This window comes from Schistocerca americana, chromosome 4, assembly GCF_021461395.2.
Source record: "Schistocerca americana isolate TAMUIC-IGC-003095 chromosome 4, iqSchAmer2.1, whole genome shotgun sequence".
Taxonomy (NCBI): Eukaryota; Metazoa; Arthropoda; class Insecta; order Orthoptera; family Acrididae; genus Schistocerca; species Schistocerca americana.
This window is the reverse complement of record NC_060122.1, coordinates 794,726,136-794,744,487: the sequence shown is the minus strand read 5'-3', so window position 1 is coordinate 794,744,487 and position 18,352 is coordinate 794,726,136. Positions and strand designations below refer to the sequence as shown.

The 18,352-nt window shown below is 41.0% G+C and overlaps 1 protein-coding gene across 1 annotated transcript in view; it reads left to right on the top strand.

The window, feature by feature from the left end:
- LOC124612533 (cactin) overlaps nt 1-18,352 on the top strand; it is a 158,107-nt gene that overhangs the window by 116,906 nt on the left and 22,849 nt on the right. Inside the window, exon 8 of the mRNA XM_047140799.1 lies at nt 16,243-16,465. Coding sequence (XP_046996755.1) covers nt 16,243-16,465 — 223 coding nt within the window. The remainder of the gene's footprint in view (nt 1-16,242; nt 16,466-18,352) is intronic.

Sequence of the window (18,352 nt, the reverse complement as noted above, 5' to 3'; positions counted from 1 at the left end):
GTTCTTCGACAGTTCTTTATTGAACATAATGAGAATTACATACAAGAAAGAATGGTGTTTTATCTGCACACCCTATTTTTCCACGTAATCTCCATCCCGTTGTACGGCCTTCCTCCAGTGCGAAACGAGGACCTGTATGCCCTGTCGATACCAATCCTTGTCCTGATGGTGGCGCCAGTGCTTCATTGTGTGAATCACTTCCTTATTGTCCTCAAAATGTCTTCTGTGAATGGCATCCTTCAATGAATGACAACATTAGCTCACTACAACATGTCAGGTGTGACAGCCGTGGACGGTCTCCACAACCGCTGAAAATTGTGGAGCTCCACCAAACCACCTTCTGATGGTCTCACCCTCTGTGCCCATTGACTAACTGTACTTCTGTTCACAGCAGATGGACCCTAGACTTTGCACAAGCGTTTGTGAATATTACCCACAGTTTCTTTCTCCGCAATCAGAAATTCAATGACGGCACTTTACTTGTAACGTACATCACCTACAGATGCCATTTCGAAACTGTCTTGGAGCTACACTATCTGTTGGAAGTGACTGAAACTTGGTGAGCTCACTCAGGAGACTTCAAATAATAAACAGGTAAAGTTTTGCATTCGAAGCATTGTTTTTGGCTGAGAAAAAAAAAGTGGTGCGTTAATTTCTGGGAAACACTCGTACATCATCAGCATATGCACATATCTGGGTTGACATTATGCCTATGTAACCAGATGTTTGAGGTCTCTGAGTAGCTGCTTCAGGAGTCAGATTGCGAAGCATTGTAGAAATGGCATCCCCTTGTCTGACTCTTTTACTAATGCTAAACTATTTGCTGAGATCTCCATCCACTCATACTGCAGCCTTGGAACCAGCCAGTGGTGCTTGGATAAGTGAAACATAGTTTGATGGTATACCAAGCACTAGCAAATCACATAAGATTTCTGTATCATCAAAAGTATCAAAGGCCTGCTTGAAGTCTACATAGAGGTTATGAAGTTCAGCATTATACTTACATGCCTCTTCACATATTTGCCTCAGCACAAATATCTGATTTGTTGTTGACCTTTTAGGCTGAAATTCACACTGATATTCCCCCAGAATATCTCCTGCGTATGGAACTAGACTGTTGTAAATAATACTAAAGAGAATCTGATAGGTTACACACAGCAGGGTAATTTCTTAGTGATTCGAACAACAAATCGTGTCTCCTTTCTTATGGATTGGTAGAATTACCACCCAGGTCCACTCTTCTGGGATGCTTTTCTAATTCTACATCAAGTTGACAAGTTTGATGATTCACTTATGGAGACCAGTTTCCCCGTCTTTCAACAGTTCTGCTGTTATTCCATCAGTTCATGATGCTGTGTAGTCTTTTAGACACTGCATTACCTTCTGTACCTCTTCTAATATGGTTTCTTCTATCTTCGGATATGCAGTAACTGGATGGTTAAAAAAAATCTGCTCACCAAACACCAGCAGGAGAGTATATATATATAAAAAAGTTTTACTTATGCAAGCTTTCGAAGCCAGTGGCTCCTCCTTCCGGCAGAAGTGTTGAAGGGGAAGGAAGAGGGGTGAAGAGAAAGGAACTGGAGAGCTTTAGGAAAAGACGTAGCGTTTAGAAAAGTCACCCAGTCACAAGAACAGTGACTGTGTGCCAGTAGCTCTCAAGGATATGAATAAGGTAGTGGACTGGAAAAATGATTATAAATTTGAAAAGACAGATTCTTTTGAAGTGCAATGAGCCAGAGGGAGAAAAAGACTTGATCCAATATTACTAGAAGGGCCACAGTATTGCAGGAAAGGTTTGAGCAGTAGTATGCAAACCTGTAGCACACAGGGAACTGCCCAAAATTTGGACACGTTCAGAGCACAGTGCATAAAATTTACGAAAAATCTGGTATTGCTATATGTGCAAAGTTACTCATGTTGAGTAGTTGGTTCGTGCTGACCTGCCAGTGAACAAACGTTTGCTCTAGAATTTCTTGTTCTCATGGAAGTGTACTGTGAATGGCTGTGGAACTTTCTGTGGACAGATGAAGCCCATTTCCATCTCCAAGGAAATTTCAGTACATGGACCTGCAGCATATGATCAGCAGAAAACCCACCTGCATATCAACTGGTTCCACTTTGTTCTGTGAAGGTAACTGTGTGGTGCGGGTTGACTGAATTGTATATCATAGGAGATGCATTTTTTGAAGAGAAGGGCCCTGTGAGTCCTGTTATCTGTACCACCAATGGTAAACACTAAGAGAGTCTTTTGCACACCAACAGTATTCCAACCCTTCAACAGTGTTCACGTGTGGGTAGGATCATTTTTATGCAAGGTTGCACTCCTCCACACATCACACAGCCAGTGAAGTGGCTGTTGAAGAGGCATTTTAGAAATGTTAGAATTATCAGCTGTCATTTCCCTACAGCCTGGCCGTTCAGATCACTTGACCTTAATCTGTGTGACTCCTGGCTGTGGGATTATCTGAAAGATGATGTGTTCAGTGCTCCAATTATGAGCGTAGCAGAATTGAAGGCATACATTGTGCAGCACATTCTGAATGGGACCCCCCAGACCCTCTTATCTGTTGTGGAACATGCCATTTCTGAATTTCAACTCGTGGCAGAAAATGGTGGTTAACATATTAAAAATGTCTTGCACCTTTATCATGAAAATTAAAAACAGATTTCATTGTTGCCTTTTATATGGTTTTCTTGGCCTCAGGACAATTAAAAACCACTTGCATTGTTGCTTTGTATGTGGTTTTCAGTCTCAGGACAATCAAAAACCAATGTCATTTTTGCTTTTCTTCCGGTTTTTGTCCTAAGTGCAGTTAAAAACTGGTTTTTCCCATCCAATGTGGTACAACCGTGTCATGATGAATGGGTTTACATAACTAACAGCACCACAGCTATTGAACGACGAAGTAATCACTTCTTTCAACGACTGCCCACTATCTCCACCCCTTTAACTCCTGGATTCTTACTCACAACTGTTGACACCACTCCCCTATACATGCACATCTCTCATGCCCGTGACTTTTCTGCTGTCAAACATTATCACTCCCAATGTTGTTCAGACTCCAATCCCACCACCTCATTCACTATACACCTTACTAACTGGATCCTGATCCACAATTAATTTTCCTTTGAAGGGAAGATACCAACAATCCGCAGCACAGCCATGTGCACCCACATGGCACCCTACTATGCCAACCTCTTTATGGGCTCCAGAATGAGATTTTCACTCTGCAGCAGAGTGTGCGCTGATATGAAACTTCCTGACAGCTTAAAACTGTGTGCCGGACCGAGACTCGAACTCGGGACCTTTGCCTATCGCGGGCAAGTGCACTACCAACTGAGCTACCCAAGCACGACTCATGATCCGTCCTCACAGCTTCAATTCTGCCAGTGCCTCATCTCCTACCTCCCAAACTTCACAGAAGCTCTTCTGTGAAACTTGCAGAACTCTTTATGGGCTATCTGGAGGAAACCTTCCTAGCCTCCCAAAACTCCCTATCTGTAGCTTGATTCAGGTTCGTTGATGATATCTTCATGATCCGGACTCAGGACCAAGACACCCTTCCTATCCTCATTCCATCACAACCTCAACACCTTTCCTCCCATCTGCTTCACCTGCTCATCCTCAACGCAATGTGCCAACTTCCTGGACATCGACCTTCACCTCTCTGAGGGCTGGCAACCTGTGGGCAACGTATACACAGTGACAAGAACTCCCTTGCCCGATATGCCTAAGGTCTTCACAGGCAGACTTTACCCCCTATACCTAGTCCACAAAAAGATTTCCCATGTCATATCCTCTCACACAGCCCAATCCTCTCACCACCCCAAAGAATCAGCTACAAAGGAGTGCCTCCGTCATCACCCAATTTCACCCTGGACTGGAACAACAGAACCATATTCTTCGTCAGGGCTTTATCTGTCATCGTACTCTGAAAAGAGGAACATCCTACCCAAGATTCTTCCCACCCTTTCTAAAATGATATTCTGTTGTCCAACAAACCTACACAATATTGTGGCTTACCTCTATGCCACTCCCAAACCCAGCCCCTTGCCACAGGGATTATATTCATGTGGTAGATCCAGGTGCAAGACCTTCCCAATCCACCCACCCAGCACTTCCTATTCCATTCCTGTCACAGGGTTATCCTACCCATCAAAGACAGCCATGTGATATACCAGCTCTGTTGCAGTCACTGCACAGCTTTTATGTCAGTGTGAAACCAACCAGTTGTGCATCAAAATGAATGGCCATTGCCAAAATGTAGCCAAGAATGAGTAAGACCATCCGGTGGCACAACATGTGGGTGAGCACAACATTCACTATTTCAATAGCTACTTCATGATACAGGCCACCTGGATCCTTTTCTCTACCAATAGTTTTTCTGAACTACACATATGGGAGGTATCTGTGCAATGCATCCTTCCCTCCTGAAACCATTCTGTCCCCAATCTCTGTTAACGAAGTGTCCCTACACCCTCCACTCAACAGCTTCTCCTTCCTCTTTCCTATCATGCCCTCCCAATTCTTGTCTCCACACGTCACCATCAGCATGCACCACAACCCAACGGCCGTGACAACCGTGCATCAAATGTGTAGCCCATTTACATGCTGCCTCTCCCTCCTACATTCCTACTGAGTGAAGTGGCGCAGTTGTTAGCACACTGGAATCGCATTTGGAAGGATGACAGTTCAAACCCATCTCCGGCCATCCTGATTTTGGTTTTCCGTGATTTCCCTAAATCGTTTCAGGCAAATACCGGGATGGTTCCTTTGAAAGGGCACTGCCGATTAACTTTCCCATCCACCCCTAATCCAAACTTGTGCTCCGTCTCTAATGATCTCATTGTCGATGAGACGTTAAACGCTAATCTTTTCCTCCTACATTCCTAGCTGGCAAACTTGCTGCCTCTCTTGTAGCCACTAGCCTCCAACTCTGAATCCTTCTCCCTGCTTCTCACCTCTCTCTTCGTGTACCCACCTCACCAGACACACACATTTTCTGTGTGTATTTTGTATTTTACTGCAGCTGTCAAAAGGTTTACTCAGAAAGCTAGGAAGTTTTTTTCTTTTTGTGTGTGCCTTTCGACAACTGAGCGCTTCTGCTTTTCGATCTGTCTCCTTTAATCCGAAAGCATTTATGTTCTACCAGAACTTTCCTGCAACATGAAATTTTTAAAAAATGTTCCAGGACCAAGTCCTTGTGAAAGAAAGATTGACTGTTTTAAATAATATTCCATTAGTCTTGATAGAAAATACCAAATGCGTGATGAATGACAAATATGTACAAAAATTCATTAGCCAAAAGCTAGGCCATATAACAAACGTAAACAAATTCAAGTACTTCAGTGAGATCATAAGAGAAAATGCCCTAGAACTGGAAAGTCGATAAGGACGGACTAAAAACTTTTGCAACAAAATGTGCATATCCTGGAATACCAGACTAAGACACTGTATAATGTGGTCAAAACAGAATAGCTGTACAGCAGTGAAGACCTCTCAAAGAAGTACAAGCGAAAGAATTGGAGGTCCTGGGAAGAAGAGTTGTTCAAAAAATCATGCGTGCAGTCCAGACCGAGGCAAATCGGAGACTTCAGAGCAAGAAAGAAGTCTTGCAAAATGTGGAGAGGACCTTGGAGAGAATGAGGAAAAGGAGGCTGATATTTATTGGGCTTCTATACAGAATGGACAAGAATAAAGAATAGACTATCCAAACAAATATTTGATTTGTAAATAATATATTTCAGCTATCATTCGTCCGTTTTAAATTTTATTGGCAGATCTAAATTTCAGCTAGAAACTAGCCATTTTCAATGCACTATCATTTTTGAACAATGCATGTAATTCCTGTTGGTCAGGCTTCATCCACAGTTCATTGAATACTTACTGAACTGTAGATGAAGCCCGACCAACAGACATTACATGAATTGATCAAAAATGATAGTGCATTGAATACTCAATGAACGGTGGATGAAGCCTGACCAACAGGCATTACATGCACTGATCAAAAATGATAGTGTATTGAGAATGGCTAGTTTCTAGCTGAAATCTAGATCTGCCAATAAAATTTAAAAAGGACAACTGATAGCTGAAATCTATTATTTTCAAGTCAATATAACAGTTGCCGAGTGCAACAGCCTTCTGAATGGAAGGTAACCTGATAAATATTTGGTTACCTCAGGAACAAGACTACCACCATGACGTGGGTTAAAAAATTGTGGTCCAGCACCACTAAAGCCCTAATGTTAGAACAGCACATTTCTAAAATACACAGCAGAGTTTGTAAGGGTTTCAAGTTGGAAGAAGACTACAATGACTGGAAGGATGTGAACAGGAGAACAAAAGTAACAGCATAGCGATATATGTAGGAGTATTGGAAATAAAGGAAATGACAGAAAAGAGGGTAAAATCAGTTTATGGCATGATCCATGGTCAATTTGCCAATGTAAAAGAGGTTCCACTGAAACATGGTATCTGTCAGCTTTACCATACAGATGCATGACTTAGCTAAATGTGCCATTACTTGTGAATGTGCCTGGGGTAGGAACATAAACGTGTGTCAACAACTCTGTGACATTACTGCCTTATGGTGCACACACAGCATGGGAACTGCTTCTCTTGCATGGGAACTGCTTCTCTTCAGATACATTTCTGTCCCGTGAACTGAAAGATGATCGGTATTGCATCTTAATGAATGATTAATCTGGGTAAACCACAAGGCCACTTGCATGAAGTCTGAGATACAGGCTTTATATTCATTGCACAACTTCCATGTATTTCTTGAAATAGTTCTTTGTGATTTTGCAAAATGCAGAACTGTCATTGCCAGACATTACAGGAAATTCTATGGATTTGACATGCACTGCATAACTCAGTATTGTTTGGTTGACATGCTGTTGGCGAGAAAGTATCTTGTTTCCTGTGACCAGCAGTAATTATCTTCAGTGCTTCCTCATGCTGCACTTATCGAGTTGCTAAAAAAGGACCAGGCTAATACCGTGGTGTGTGAAGACCATTGCCAATTCCCTGGGGGGTCTCCTCTCTTCTACCCTCATCAACACAGTGTAATTATCTCTTTATTATACCACATTTGGCCCCAATTCCCACAAGGACACCTTCTCTTTCTGCACAATTTAATAACAACGGTAATTTAGCTTTTGTCTGTGGACAAACAAGACCTATGACAGTTTTCTGGAATTGCATGCAGTTTTACACAGCAGAGTGATTATAGTAGAATCTGAAAAACACAGTCATGTTATACTGTACACAGTTTGATATATGCTTCAACGATAGACCTAAACACACCAGGAAGGGAAAATGCCAAACACTGAAAGAGGGAATGGCTGTGTGGATTACAAGGTAAAAAATATATTTTCTGAAGGAGTTGGCATCTTTTCGATCTCTACAGAGCACAGTACAGCTGATTGTGCAGTAATAAAGTTACAAATTCTACAATCTACACTACTGGCCAAGAAGAAATGCAGATGATAAATGGGTATTCATTGGACAAAAATATTATACTAGAACTGACATGTGATTACATTTCCACGCAATTTGGGTGCATAGATCCTGAGAAATCACTACCCAGAACAACCACTTCTGGCCATAATAACGGCCTTGATATGCCTGGGCATTGAGTCAAACAGAGCTTGGATGGCATGTACAGGTGTAGCTGCCCATGCGGCTTCAACACATTACCACAGTTAACCAAGAATAGTGACTGGCATATTGTGATGAGTCAGTTGCTCGGCCACCATTGACCAGATGTTTTCAATTGGTGAGAGATCTGGAGAATGTGCTCGCCAGGGCATCAGTGGAACATTTTCTGTATCCAGCAAGGCCCGTACAGGACCTGCAACATCCGGTCATGCATTATACTGCTGAAATGTAGGGTTTCGCAGGGATCGAAACAAGGGTAGAGCCACGGGTCATAACACATCTGAAATGTAACATCCACTGTTCAAAGTGCCGTCAATGCGAACAAGAGGTGACTGAGACATGTAACCAATGGCACCCCATACCATCACGCCGGGTGATACGCCAGTATGGCGATGATGAATACATGCTTCCAATGTGCGTTCACCGTGATGCCGCCAAACACAGATGCGACCATCATGATGCTGTAAACAGAACCTGGATTCATCTGAAAAAATGATGTTTTGCCATTCGTGCACCCAGGTTTGTCATTGAGTACACCATCACAGGCGCTCCTGTCTGTAATGCAGTGTCAAGGGTAATCGCAGCCATGTTCTCCGAGCTGATAGTCCATGCTGCTGCAAACATTGTCGCACTGTTCATGCAGATGGTTGTTGTCTTGCAAACGTCCCCACCTGTTGACTAAGGGATGGAGATGTGGCTGCATGATCCATTACAGCCATGCGGATAAGATGCCTGTCATCTCGACTGCTAGTGATACGAGACCGTTGGGATCCAGCACAGTGTTCTGTATTACCCTCCTGAACCAACCGATTCCATATTCTGCTAACAGTCGTTGGATCTCGACCAACACGAGCAGCAATGTCACGATACGATAAACCGCAATCATGATAGGCTACAATCCGACCTTTATCAAAGTACACATTTCTGCTCCTTACATGAGGCACTACAACAACATTTCACCAGGCAATCCTGGTCAACTGCTGTTTGTGTATGAGAAATTGGTTGGAAACTTTCCTCATGTCAGCACATTGTGGGTTTCACCACCGGTGCCAACCTTATGTGAATGCTTTGAAAATCTAATCATTTGCATATCACAGCATCTTCTTTCTGTTGGTTAAATTACATGTCTGCAGCACATTGTCTTCATTGTGTAGCAATTTTAATGGCCAGTAGTGTAGTTTACATGTCTACACAATAATGGTAGACCATGACTTTCTTGACTTAATTCAAGACTACTAAAAGGCCTCTTCTACTCTCCAGTTAGAGTGAGGCCTTCTGATGTCACCTGTTCACATCTTCAGAGTGGCGAGTTACATATTTAACTTTTGCCTTTGTTTTACTAGCAGTATAGTTCGTAAATTCTGTGTGTGTATTTCTACTTAAGAGGTTGAATCTCGCATTTTTAGCTGTAAGTGTAAATTCAGTCAGTCAGGTAGCATAGTTTTCATTTATTCTGAACAGCCAGCTACACAGCTCATTAAGGCATCAGCATCCATTCGTGACACATCAGAAGTATAGCAAGTTGCATAGGTAGTTTTCTGTCTGCTTTCATAGTTTACTCCTTCAGTTTGTTTTGCAAGCATGAGTGTGATGGTTGTATGCTGTGTGCAGACACAGGAGGAGCTGGCCACAGTTTGCAAATGGCTGAGTGCTCTTTTGGCTGTGGTCAGAGACCTTCAGGCTGCTGTCTTGGAGTGTAGAGGTGGTGGAAAATGTGGCAAGTCCCCCCAGTGTTGCCCCTTTTCCCCGTGGGCTTTGCTGCCACTGCACCTTCCAGTTTACTCGATACAGTGGATCCTCCCTCACAGCAGGCTGAGTGGCATGTGGTAATTACATTCGGGTCACTCGAGTTTGAGTAACAAACCTTGAGCAGGATCTGAGCAGGCACACATGGATAGGGGTTTGCTAGTTATCAGGAGCTCAAACACTAGGCACGTTATGGAGCCCCTTAGGAAGATAGCATTCAGGACTGGAAAGAAAGCCACTGTGCACTCAGTATGTCTGCCGGAGGGCTTCATCTGGGATGTGGAAGCGGCCTTGCCTGCAGCTATTGAGGTGCAGGGTGCATTTGTCTGCAACTTGTGGCTCATGTCGACACCAACAATGCCTGTACATAGGTTCTGAGGCGATCCTCAGTTCATACAGGCACCTGGCAGAGGGTTGAAGGCTGCTGGCATTCCGCAAGAGGTGCGAGCAGAGCTCACGATTTGCATTGTTGTTTCCAGAGTTCGGGGCCCTTGGTGTGGAGCTGAGTTGAGGGTCTCAACCAAAGGCTTTGTCTACTAATGACAGTCTTGCCTGCAGATTTCTACATACGTTTTATTGGGTGGGGCTTTGTAGGACTCCCCTTGATAGATCAGTGGTGCACTACAAAAAAGAAACAGCTACTCGGGTAGCAGAGTACTTCTGGAGTGCACATGGGGATTTATTGGTAGTAGTTAAAGGTACTCTGATGAATACTTGCCAGTCAATACACAAAAAGAGGAAGTCAGACCGTGTTCAGAATAAAGACACTTTTGACTGTTAAAATTTTATCAGTGAATCGTCAAACTATTTGTAACAAAGATTCCGAATTTGCTGCCTTCCAGGAGAGTTCTAGCACTCAAATTATTCTTACCATGCGAGGTGGTGCAATGGTTAGCACACTGAACGCAAATTCAGGATTACGACAGTTCAAACCCACGTCTAGTCATCCCAGTTTAGGTTTCTTATGATTTTGCTAAACCACTTCAGGCAAATGCGAACATGGTTCCTTTGAAAAGGCACAGTCAACTTCCTTCCCCATCCTTCTCTAATCTGATAGGCCGATGAACCCACTGTTTATACCCCCCCCCCCCCCCCCCCAAATCAACCAACCAACCAACCAAATTATTCTTGGGAGTGAGAGCTGGCTGAAAGCTGAAGTAAAAAGCTCTGAGCCATTTAGCGAGCCATGGAATGTATATCAGAAAGACACATTAGACACCATAGCAGGGCAAGTGTTCATTGCAGTTGACAAAAATATTCTCTCTGTCAGGGTCAGAACTCAGTGAGGCAGTGAAGTTCCCTGGTCATGTGCAACAGGTATAGGTGAAACCAAGTTAATTGATGCAACCCATTCTACTTTGACATTTCTAGAGTCATTATAAGAAAGTTTGCGGTCAGTGGAAAGTAAATACCCAGATCTTGTAATATTAGTTGGAGGCGATTTTAACCTGGTGAGTACAGTCTGGGACATCTGTCTTGCAAAGTGCTTTTGAACACATTTTCTGAAAACTGTCTCGAGCAGCTAGTTGCACGGCCCTCATGGAATGGAGATATCTCAGATCTTGTAGCTACAAATAGACCAGCCCTTATCGACAGCATCAGTATAGAAATGGGAATTTGTGATCATGATCAGGCAAAGGTTATTAGAGATACGTGCATATGTAAAATGATCAATGCATGAAGCATACAACAACTATCACCATCATACATTAGCAGAAGACCAGACCAAGAACCCGAGAAAATTCTGGTTGTGCATAAAATCTTTAATTTAAGGCTTCCAGTCCGTCACTCATTGACTAGTGTGGTGTGTAAATTAAAGATAACAAAACAAAAGCCAAAATTTTAAATTTCGCATTTAAGAAATCATTCACACAGGAGAATCATACAGTCATACCGTCTTTTGACCATTGAACAGACTCGTGCATGGGCAACGTTGTGATAAGCATTTCTGTCATAAAGAAACAATTGAAAAATTTGAAAACAAATAATTTGCCAGATCCAGATGGAATCCCAATCCGATTTTACAAAGCGTACTCTATGGCAGTTGCTTTGACTTGGGGCCCATTTTGTGGAAGCAGAGATCCACTCTCTTCAAAATGATTGCATTCATTAGTTAACTTTGCATTTCAGAAAAGATAGAAATTGTACTATAAAAATCGATAAATATAAATAAAACAATTGTAATTTTATTCACTTTATTTATATTGCTAATTTCATATCATCTACATCTGCAAGTACATGTAATTTTGGAACCAATTTAATGATACAAGTTTATTCGATCATACTTTTGTATATTTTTTTGAAATCAGGACTATGATTGCTTGTTGAGATTTTCATCACAGCCTGAAAGTTAATGTCTGTCAAAGAGCATCAATATTGGGTCTTGTTGATCATCAAGCTAGAAAAACTTTGCTGCCAAATATTTTTAGACCCAAATATGTAGAACATTTCGTCCAGCAAATTTCTCCATACTTGGACTTTTTCAGCTGACAAAAATTTGCAAAAGTTAACTAATGTCACAGAGTGAAACATTCTTTTCACAGTGTGATCTGACTGCACATTGATAATTTCAAGCTGCAGCTCCTTAGATGCTGTGTCAATTTAAGCAGTGATAGAATGACTTAGTTTTCCTAAAGTCCTGAAATATTCTTGTGAACTCTTCCTCCAAACTCCGCAGATGGTCTCTGATCTTAGCAGAAACAGTTTCAGGCACTTTCTGTTTTCCTAATAGAAGGAAATGATGAAAATTGCCTTCACCTGCTTGCCTTGCACACACAGCCAATTTTGCTTTGAATTATTTTACATGCATCCACATTTAGTGTCCAAACAACCACTTTCCCTGCAACGTTACAGTCAATTTCTCAAATATCTATGCTGCAAACATCTCATACCTTCACTCCTCACATCCTATTTGTGTAACAAAGTCATGAAATATCTCCTTCAAGTCCACAAATAACAGGATTTCATTCTGCAGTGCCCACACTCTTTTTAACACTTTGCCCAGGCTTAACCACCTCACACCATTGTGGTAAAATATGTTTTCACACTCTGCCCCCATTTCCTCAAGCAGAGATCGAGCTGTCAATGGTGGAGTGCACTTGCCCTGATTATGTTCACAACCCCGACAACAGGAGTTGTCCAGGAGTCCATTGCAGCTTTACAAATGCTCCCCTGATGCAAAATGCAGCAAAAAGACATGGTAACACTGTCTGTGCCTCGTGCTTGCAGCACATTTTTTAAATGCTCTACCATATCCACATTTTTCCCACTGAAAGCTCGGGCACCATCTGTTGCAATGCTTACCATTTTGTTCCAGGAAAGCCATCTTCGTTTAGACAATTCACAGTGCGCTTTAGGATAAGTAGTTCTTCTCTGATGATGAAATTTTCATTAATACAATGGCTAAAAATGAGTAACTGTGCAGCATCTTCATTATCAGTGCTGCCATCCACAATGAAGGGAACCAAACAAAATCTTTGCTCGCGGTATTCAGCTGTTATGTGGGTTCACACTACAGTTCTACTTTGCAATAAAAGGCTTTCAAATTTGCTTCTAACAGTAGGACACAATATGCTTGGATTCATTGACATACTCCGCCAAATAAATTCACAATCCAGGAAAGGCTTGTAGCATTTGGTAAGATTATAGGTTAACCTGAAACTTGCTTCTGTAGTGTTATTTTGAAGTGTTGATTGCTTTGTCAGTAATGGTTGCTTTGTCAATAATGGTTGTTGCTTCTTCAGTCTTTTCTCATACTACTCAGCTTTTATTTTGCATTCTTCCTTGGAAAGTTTGGAGCTAGAGTTGCTAAGTTTCATTTCTTTACATCGTTGCGGACTATACCCCCTGAACTCGGTTGCTGTTTCATGACACAATAAACACTGTTTTATTCCCTGTATCAACAAAGAAATATGTGTGTATCCATTCTTCATTAAACACACGACATTCATCACTGATTTTGCGTTTTTCTGGTGGGTTCATAATTCCACTAAAGTTGGAAATTTATATGTTTACTGTTTCACAGACAAAATGGAGATAAACCAGATCAACTGAAAAAGCCCTGCACGTCATACTATTCAAGCAAACTTTGTTGGTACTCAGTATGGTGGCTGATATGAGCACTGAGTGTCAACTTGGTTTGCATGAATAGTATCTGTGCCGAGCAAGCATAGTCACATGGCAGTCTTGGAGGAAATCTTCGGTCACACACGAGAAGGAAATCTCAGTTCAAGGCGGGTTTTTATTATTGACTTGGCAGGCCAGACAAAAGCCATTAGTGGACCTTTTGAGGGAAGCTTTTTCCCCACACCTGCTTTACGGTATTGGCCCCTTACTGAGCTTGCATTTATTGTGAATTTCTTGCCCAGTGCAAAGTCCCAAGTGACTGGAAAAAAGAGCAGGTGACTCCTGTATATAAGAAGGGTAAAAGAATGAACCCACGAAATTACATACCAGTCTCTCTAACATTGGTTTGCTGCAGAATCCTTGATGGTATTCTCAGTTTGAATATAGTAAATTTACTTGTGATTGAAAAGATCATCATGGTTTTAGAAAGCGTTGCTCATGTGAAACTCAGCTTGTCCTTTTCTCACATGATATAGTGCAGCCAGATTCCATATTTCTAGATTTCTGGAAAGCATTTGACATGGTGCCCCATTGCAGACTGTTGAGTAAGGTATGAGCAGATGATATAGGTTCCCAAATATGTGAATGGCTTGAAGACTACTTAAGTCATAGAACATAATATGTTGTCCTTGATGGCGAGTGTTCGTCAGAGGCAAGGGTATTGTCAGGAGTGCCCCAGTGAAGTGTGATAGGACTGTTACTATTTTCTGTATTCATAAATGATCTGGCAGACAGGGTGAGGAGCAATCTGTGTTTGTTTGCTGAAGATGCTGCAGTGTATGATAAGGAGTTGAAGTTGAGTGACTGAAGGAGGATACAAGATGACTAAGACAAAATTTTTAGTTGGTGTTATGTGTGGCAGCTTGCTCTAAATGTATAAAATTGTAATTTAATGGGAATGAGTAGAAAGAAGAAACCCATAATATTTTGATACAGCATTAGGATCACGAAGATAAAGAACAAGAAATTAGTCCTCATGCTACTACTACTACTAGTAGTAGTAGTAGTAGTATAGGGTACCTTCCGCCATGCACCGTACAGTGACTTGTGAAGTAAGTTTGTAGATGTAGATGCAGATGTAGAATTTGGTTTTGGGAGGTTTCATGCAATCATCTGGGTAGGTACTTTACCTGGATTATGGTTTACCTAAAAAATCCAGAAACATAGCTTTCAAAATACGTTTATCCAACATTAAACAAAATTGAGAGATGAAAATAACACAATACATTGATTAAAATGATTAGTTGTGAAGCTTTGTAAGTAAAGGAAGCATTACAAATAAGGACAATGTTGAATAAGTGTTTTGCACTTTATGTCCTCTTCCACCACTCTGAGGAGTATTAACCAAAGGTATTTTTTGCTGATTGCTTTTGTTGATAGCCAAGACAATTTTCTCAGTCATTCTGAATATTTTTCTTATTTTCCTATTTCAAATTTTTTGCATTCCATGGCTACAAAACATTATTGATATATGAATAAAAATATATTTTCTGAATATTTATAGTAAGGAAAGTTCAGGCAGAATGTAAATAATTTAAGAGTAAAGTAGACCAATCACCGAGTAGCAGAAGTGTTGATCTGTCAACAGGCACACATAATAGAGATTGAAAACTTGCTGGCTTTTGGAAAAAATTTTGTACCGAACTTGAGTGTGTGTACACACACACACACACACACACACACACACACACACACTGTACCAGCTAAGCCCTGGAATATTTTCTAGGCGTATATTCAAACTCGCTTTTGTACTACACGTATGTAATTGAGGATGTAATTTCAGATCATTAATTAAAAAATGTGACGGGAATAATCATATTGGCAATAATCAAATATACTTACCGTCTAAGTATCAAAGTACTGACCTTAATAAAATAAAAAAACATTGAGTAGATAACTGCCACTCCTATATTTGGTATATTCCCTGTCAGCTTTAATTCATTGTGCACAGCACCTTCTGAACTACACTGAATCAGTTAAATAAACATTTCAAATATGTAATCTTGCCCACTCTTGGATAAATTTCTGTAGATGCCTGTGTTAAAGCAGATACCTTTCTAATGAATCTATGGCTACTAACACATCTTTTCCTGTAAATTGGTATTTTCTTTACATTCAATTACTCTGAATGGGAAAATCTATAGGACAGATAAAACATTTGTAGTGACAAGCTCATCATGTACTTGAAACTATGATTTTAGCTTCGTATGATAAAATGACCAACTGGTTTAGATTTAAGACAGCATTGTTTTATGGAACTAATGTAATGACATAGCATGAAATAATGGCAAGAAAATATAAAGAAAAATTATTTAATACTGTCCTTTGTTTTTTGAAAGAAGCCATTGAGAGCACTTTAATTCTTACTTCCAGAATAATATGCTGACAGGAGTTATCTTCATAAGTATTCTTTAGCAGTACTTCCCCACAAGCTTGAGCAGCATACACATTGATGGAGGTTAAATTAATTGGCACTCAAAGAATGTCCATGTGTTTGGCTTCTTATCATATTCTTATTGAATGACTAAAGTCCAAACTGTTCTAGAAATTACGAAAAAGAAAAAAATCTTTTTCCTGACAGTGATTATTATTGCAGATATATTTCATGTTTTTAAACATAAAATTTTGCTGTCGAAAGGAATAGAAACCTAAGTTTCTAATTAATTCATTTGCATTCATGGAGGTATTAAAGTATGCTGTACTTTCAGCACATATGGCAAGAGCAAGGTTACGTGACAGACATCAGGAGAATCTGCGACGCAAACTCGAAGTACTAAAAGCTGAACAAGGTGTTGCCGCAGGTGCATCTACAGAAGATGATACACAGGGATCAGTGACGATCAAGGAGGAACCTGGGACAGATGGCCACAGCCACAGTGATGTCAACAGTGCACAAGACTCTCAAGCCAGTGATGAGGAAGTAGATGATGGGTATGTGCATTTACAAATGCCTGCAATGATGACATCCATATTTATGAAAATATTTACTATACAAGAGCACACATAGGATCTGAGCTGAAGTGAAGGAGACTCGACTTAATTTTGTGACGTATGGTGATATAGGTTTGAGATTCCATGACAAATGGTTCTGGATACACTAACTATTAGTCAGTATCTCGTATACATTCTATCATTATAAAAACTGATATCACTGTCTGTATGGTGGGACATAATGTGAATTCAAGTTTTGAAGTTTTTTTTTTTTTTTTTTTTCTTTTTTTTTTTTTTTTCCCCCCTTCTCTCCAGGGAATGGGATTTGCTGGGGCGGGAGGGGGGGGGGCTGCTGGCCTCCACTTTTTTCCATGATAAAGTAGGACGATTTAGAATTCCTTTTGTTCATCATTCATGAGGGCATTTTAGATCTAATTAATCAGATACAGTCTGTGGATCTGAAATAAAGACTAGTTGAACAGTCATGGCTTGTGTGTGTATGAACTGAGCTGAGAGAGAAAGCTGTCAAGCTATATGTGATGTGTAATTTTCCTTTTTATCAGTGTGTGCTATAATCATCATCAACAGAAACATCATAACTATTTAATTTCTTCTTTCCCACTAAATCCTCTTTATAGACAATGGTAAAATATGGCAGATATCCTCTTTTAAAACGGAACAGAAACAAACAGTTTTGAAAAAAAAATTTTTTTTTTTTTTTGCAGTAATCAGTTTCAATCAGTTTATGACCATCTTCAGACCTCATACTGAAATATGAACATAGAATGGATTTAGACGTATGTGTGAAAATAGTAGTGACGTGTGAAATACATCATATGTAACAAATAATAAAAGAAGAAATTATACGTATGGTGGAAGGTAGTGGAGGTGAACAGAGCATGTGTTATCACTGCCTACCATCAAGGGTATAATATTTTCATATAATATTTGTTATTTTGAAATATTTTGTAAGGCACTGCTAGTTTCAGACATCTCTCTAAATCCATTCTATGTTCATATTTCAGTACGAGGTCTTAGGATGGTCAAAAGCTAACTGAAAGTGGTTACCACAAAATAAATATTTTTGCATCGAGACTCTTTGTGTTCATTTTTAAAATACTTTGACATATTGCTGTTCACCACAAGAAATCTTCACACAAAAAAATTACAGCTAGCCTCTTGTTCAGAGTCTTCACTATATGCCAGTAAACTGTACAGCACCTCTTGCACACACCTTCAAATGTCTTCAATTAGGTTTTGACTCCTCTCATGTTTTTAGTCTCTCTCCCTCCTACCTTCCATCTCTCTGTCCCTCCCTTTCTCTCCCCCTCCCCCTTTCCCCCTCCCCCTTCCACCCTCACCCTTCCACCCTCACCCCCTTCCACCCTCCCCCTCTCTCCCCCTCCCCCTTCCACCCTCCCCCTCTCTCCCCCTTCCACCCTCCCCCTCTCTCCCCCTTCCACCCTCCCCCTCTCTCCCCCTTCCACCCTCCCCCTCTTTCCCCCTTCCACCCTCCCCCTCTCTCCCCCTTCCACCCTCCCCCTCTCCTCCCCCACTCGCTCTACTTCCTTCCTCCTCCCTCCCTCCCTCCCTGTCCCGCTCTACCTCCTCTCCATCCCTCCCTCCCTCCCCTCCCTCTCCCCCTCCCCCTCCTCATCCTCATCCCTCTCCTCCTCCTCCTCCCCAATTCTTCTTAAATTATTCCTCTCATCATCCCCTTCCACTGCCATGTACCATAAACTACATTAACTCTGGACATAAATTCATGCATTTATAACTCTATGAAAAGAACATCCTATTTGCCTGGGCTATTTAGAAATATCTTTGTGGACAGACATGATTTTGTGCTGTGCTCGAATTTATAATTTTCAGTAAATCCTCGTTAAG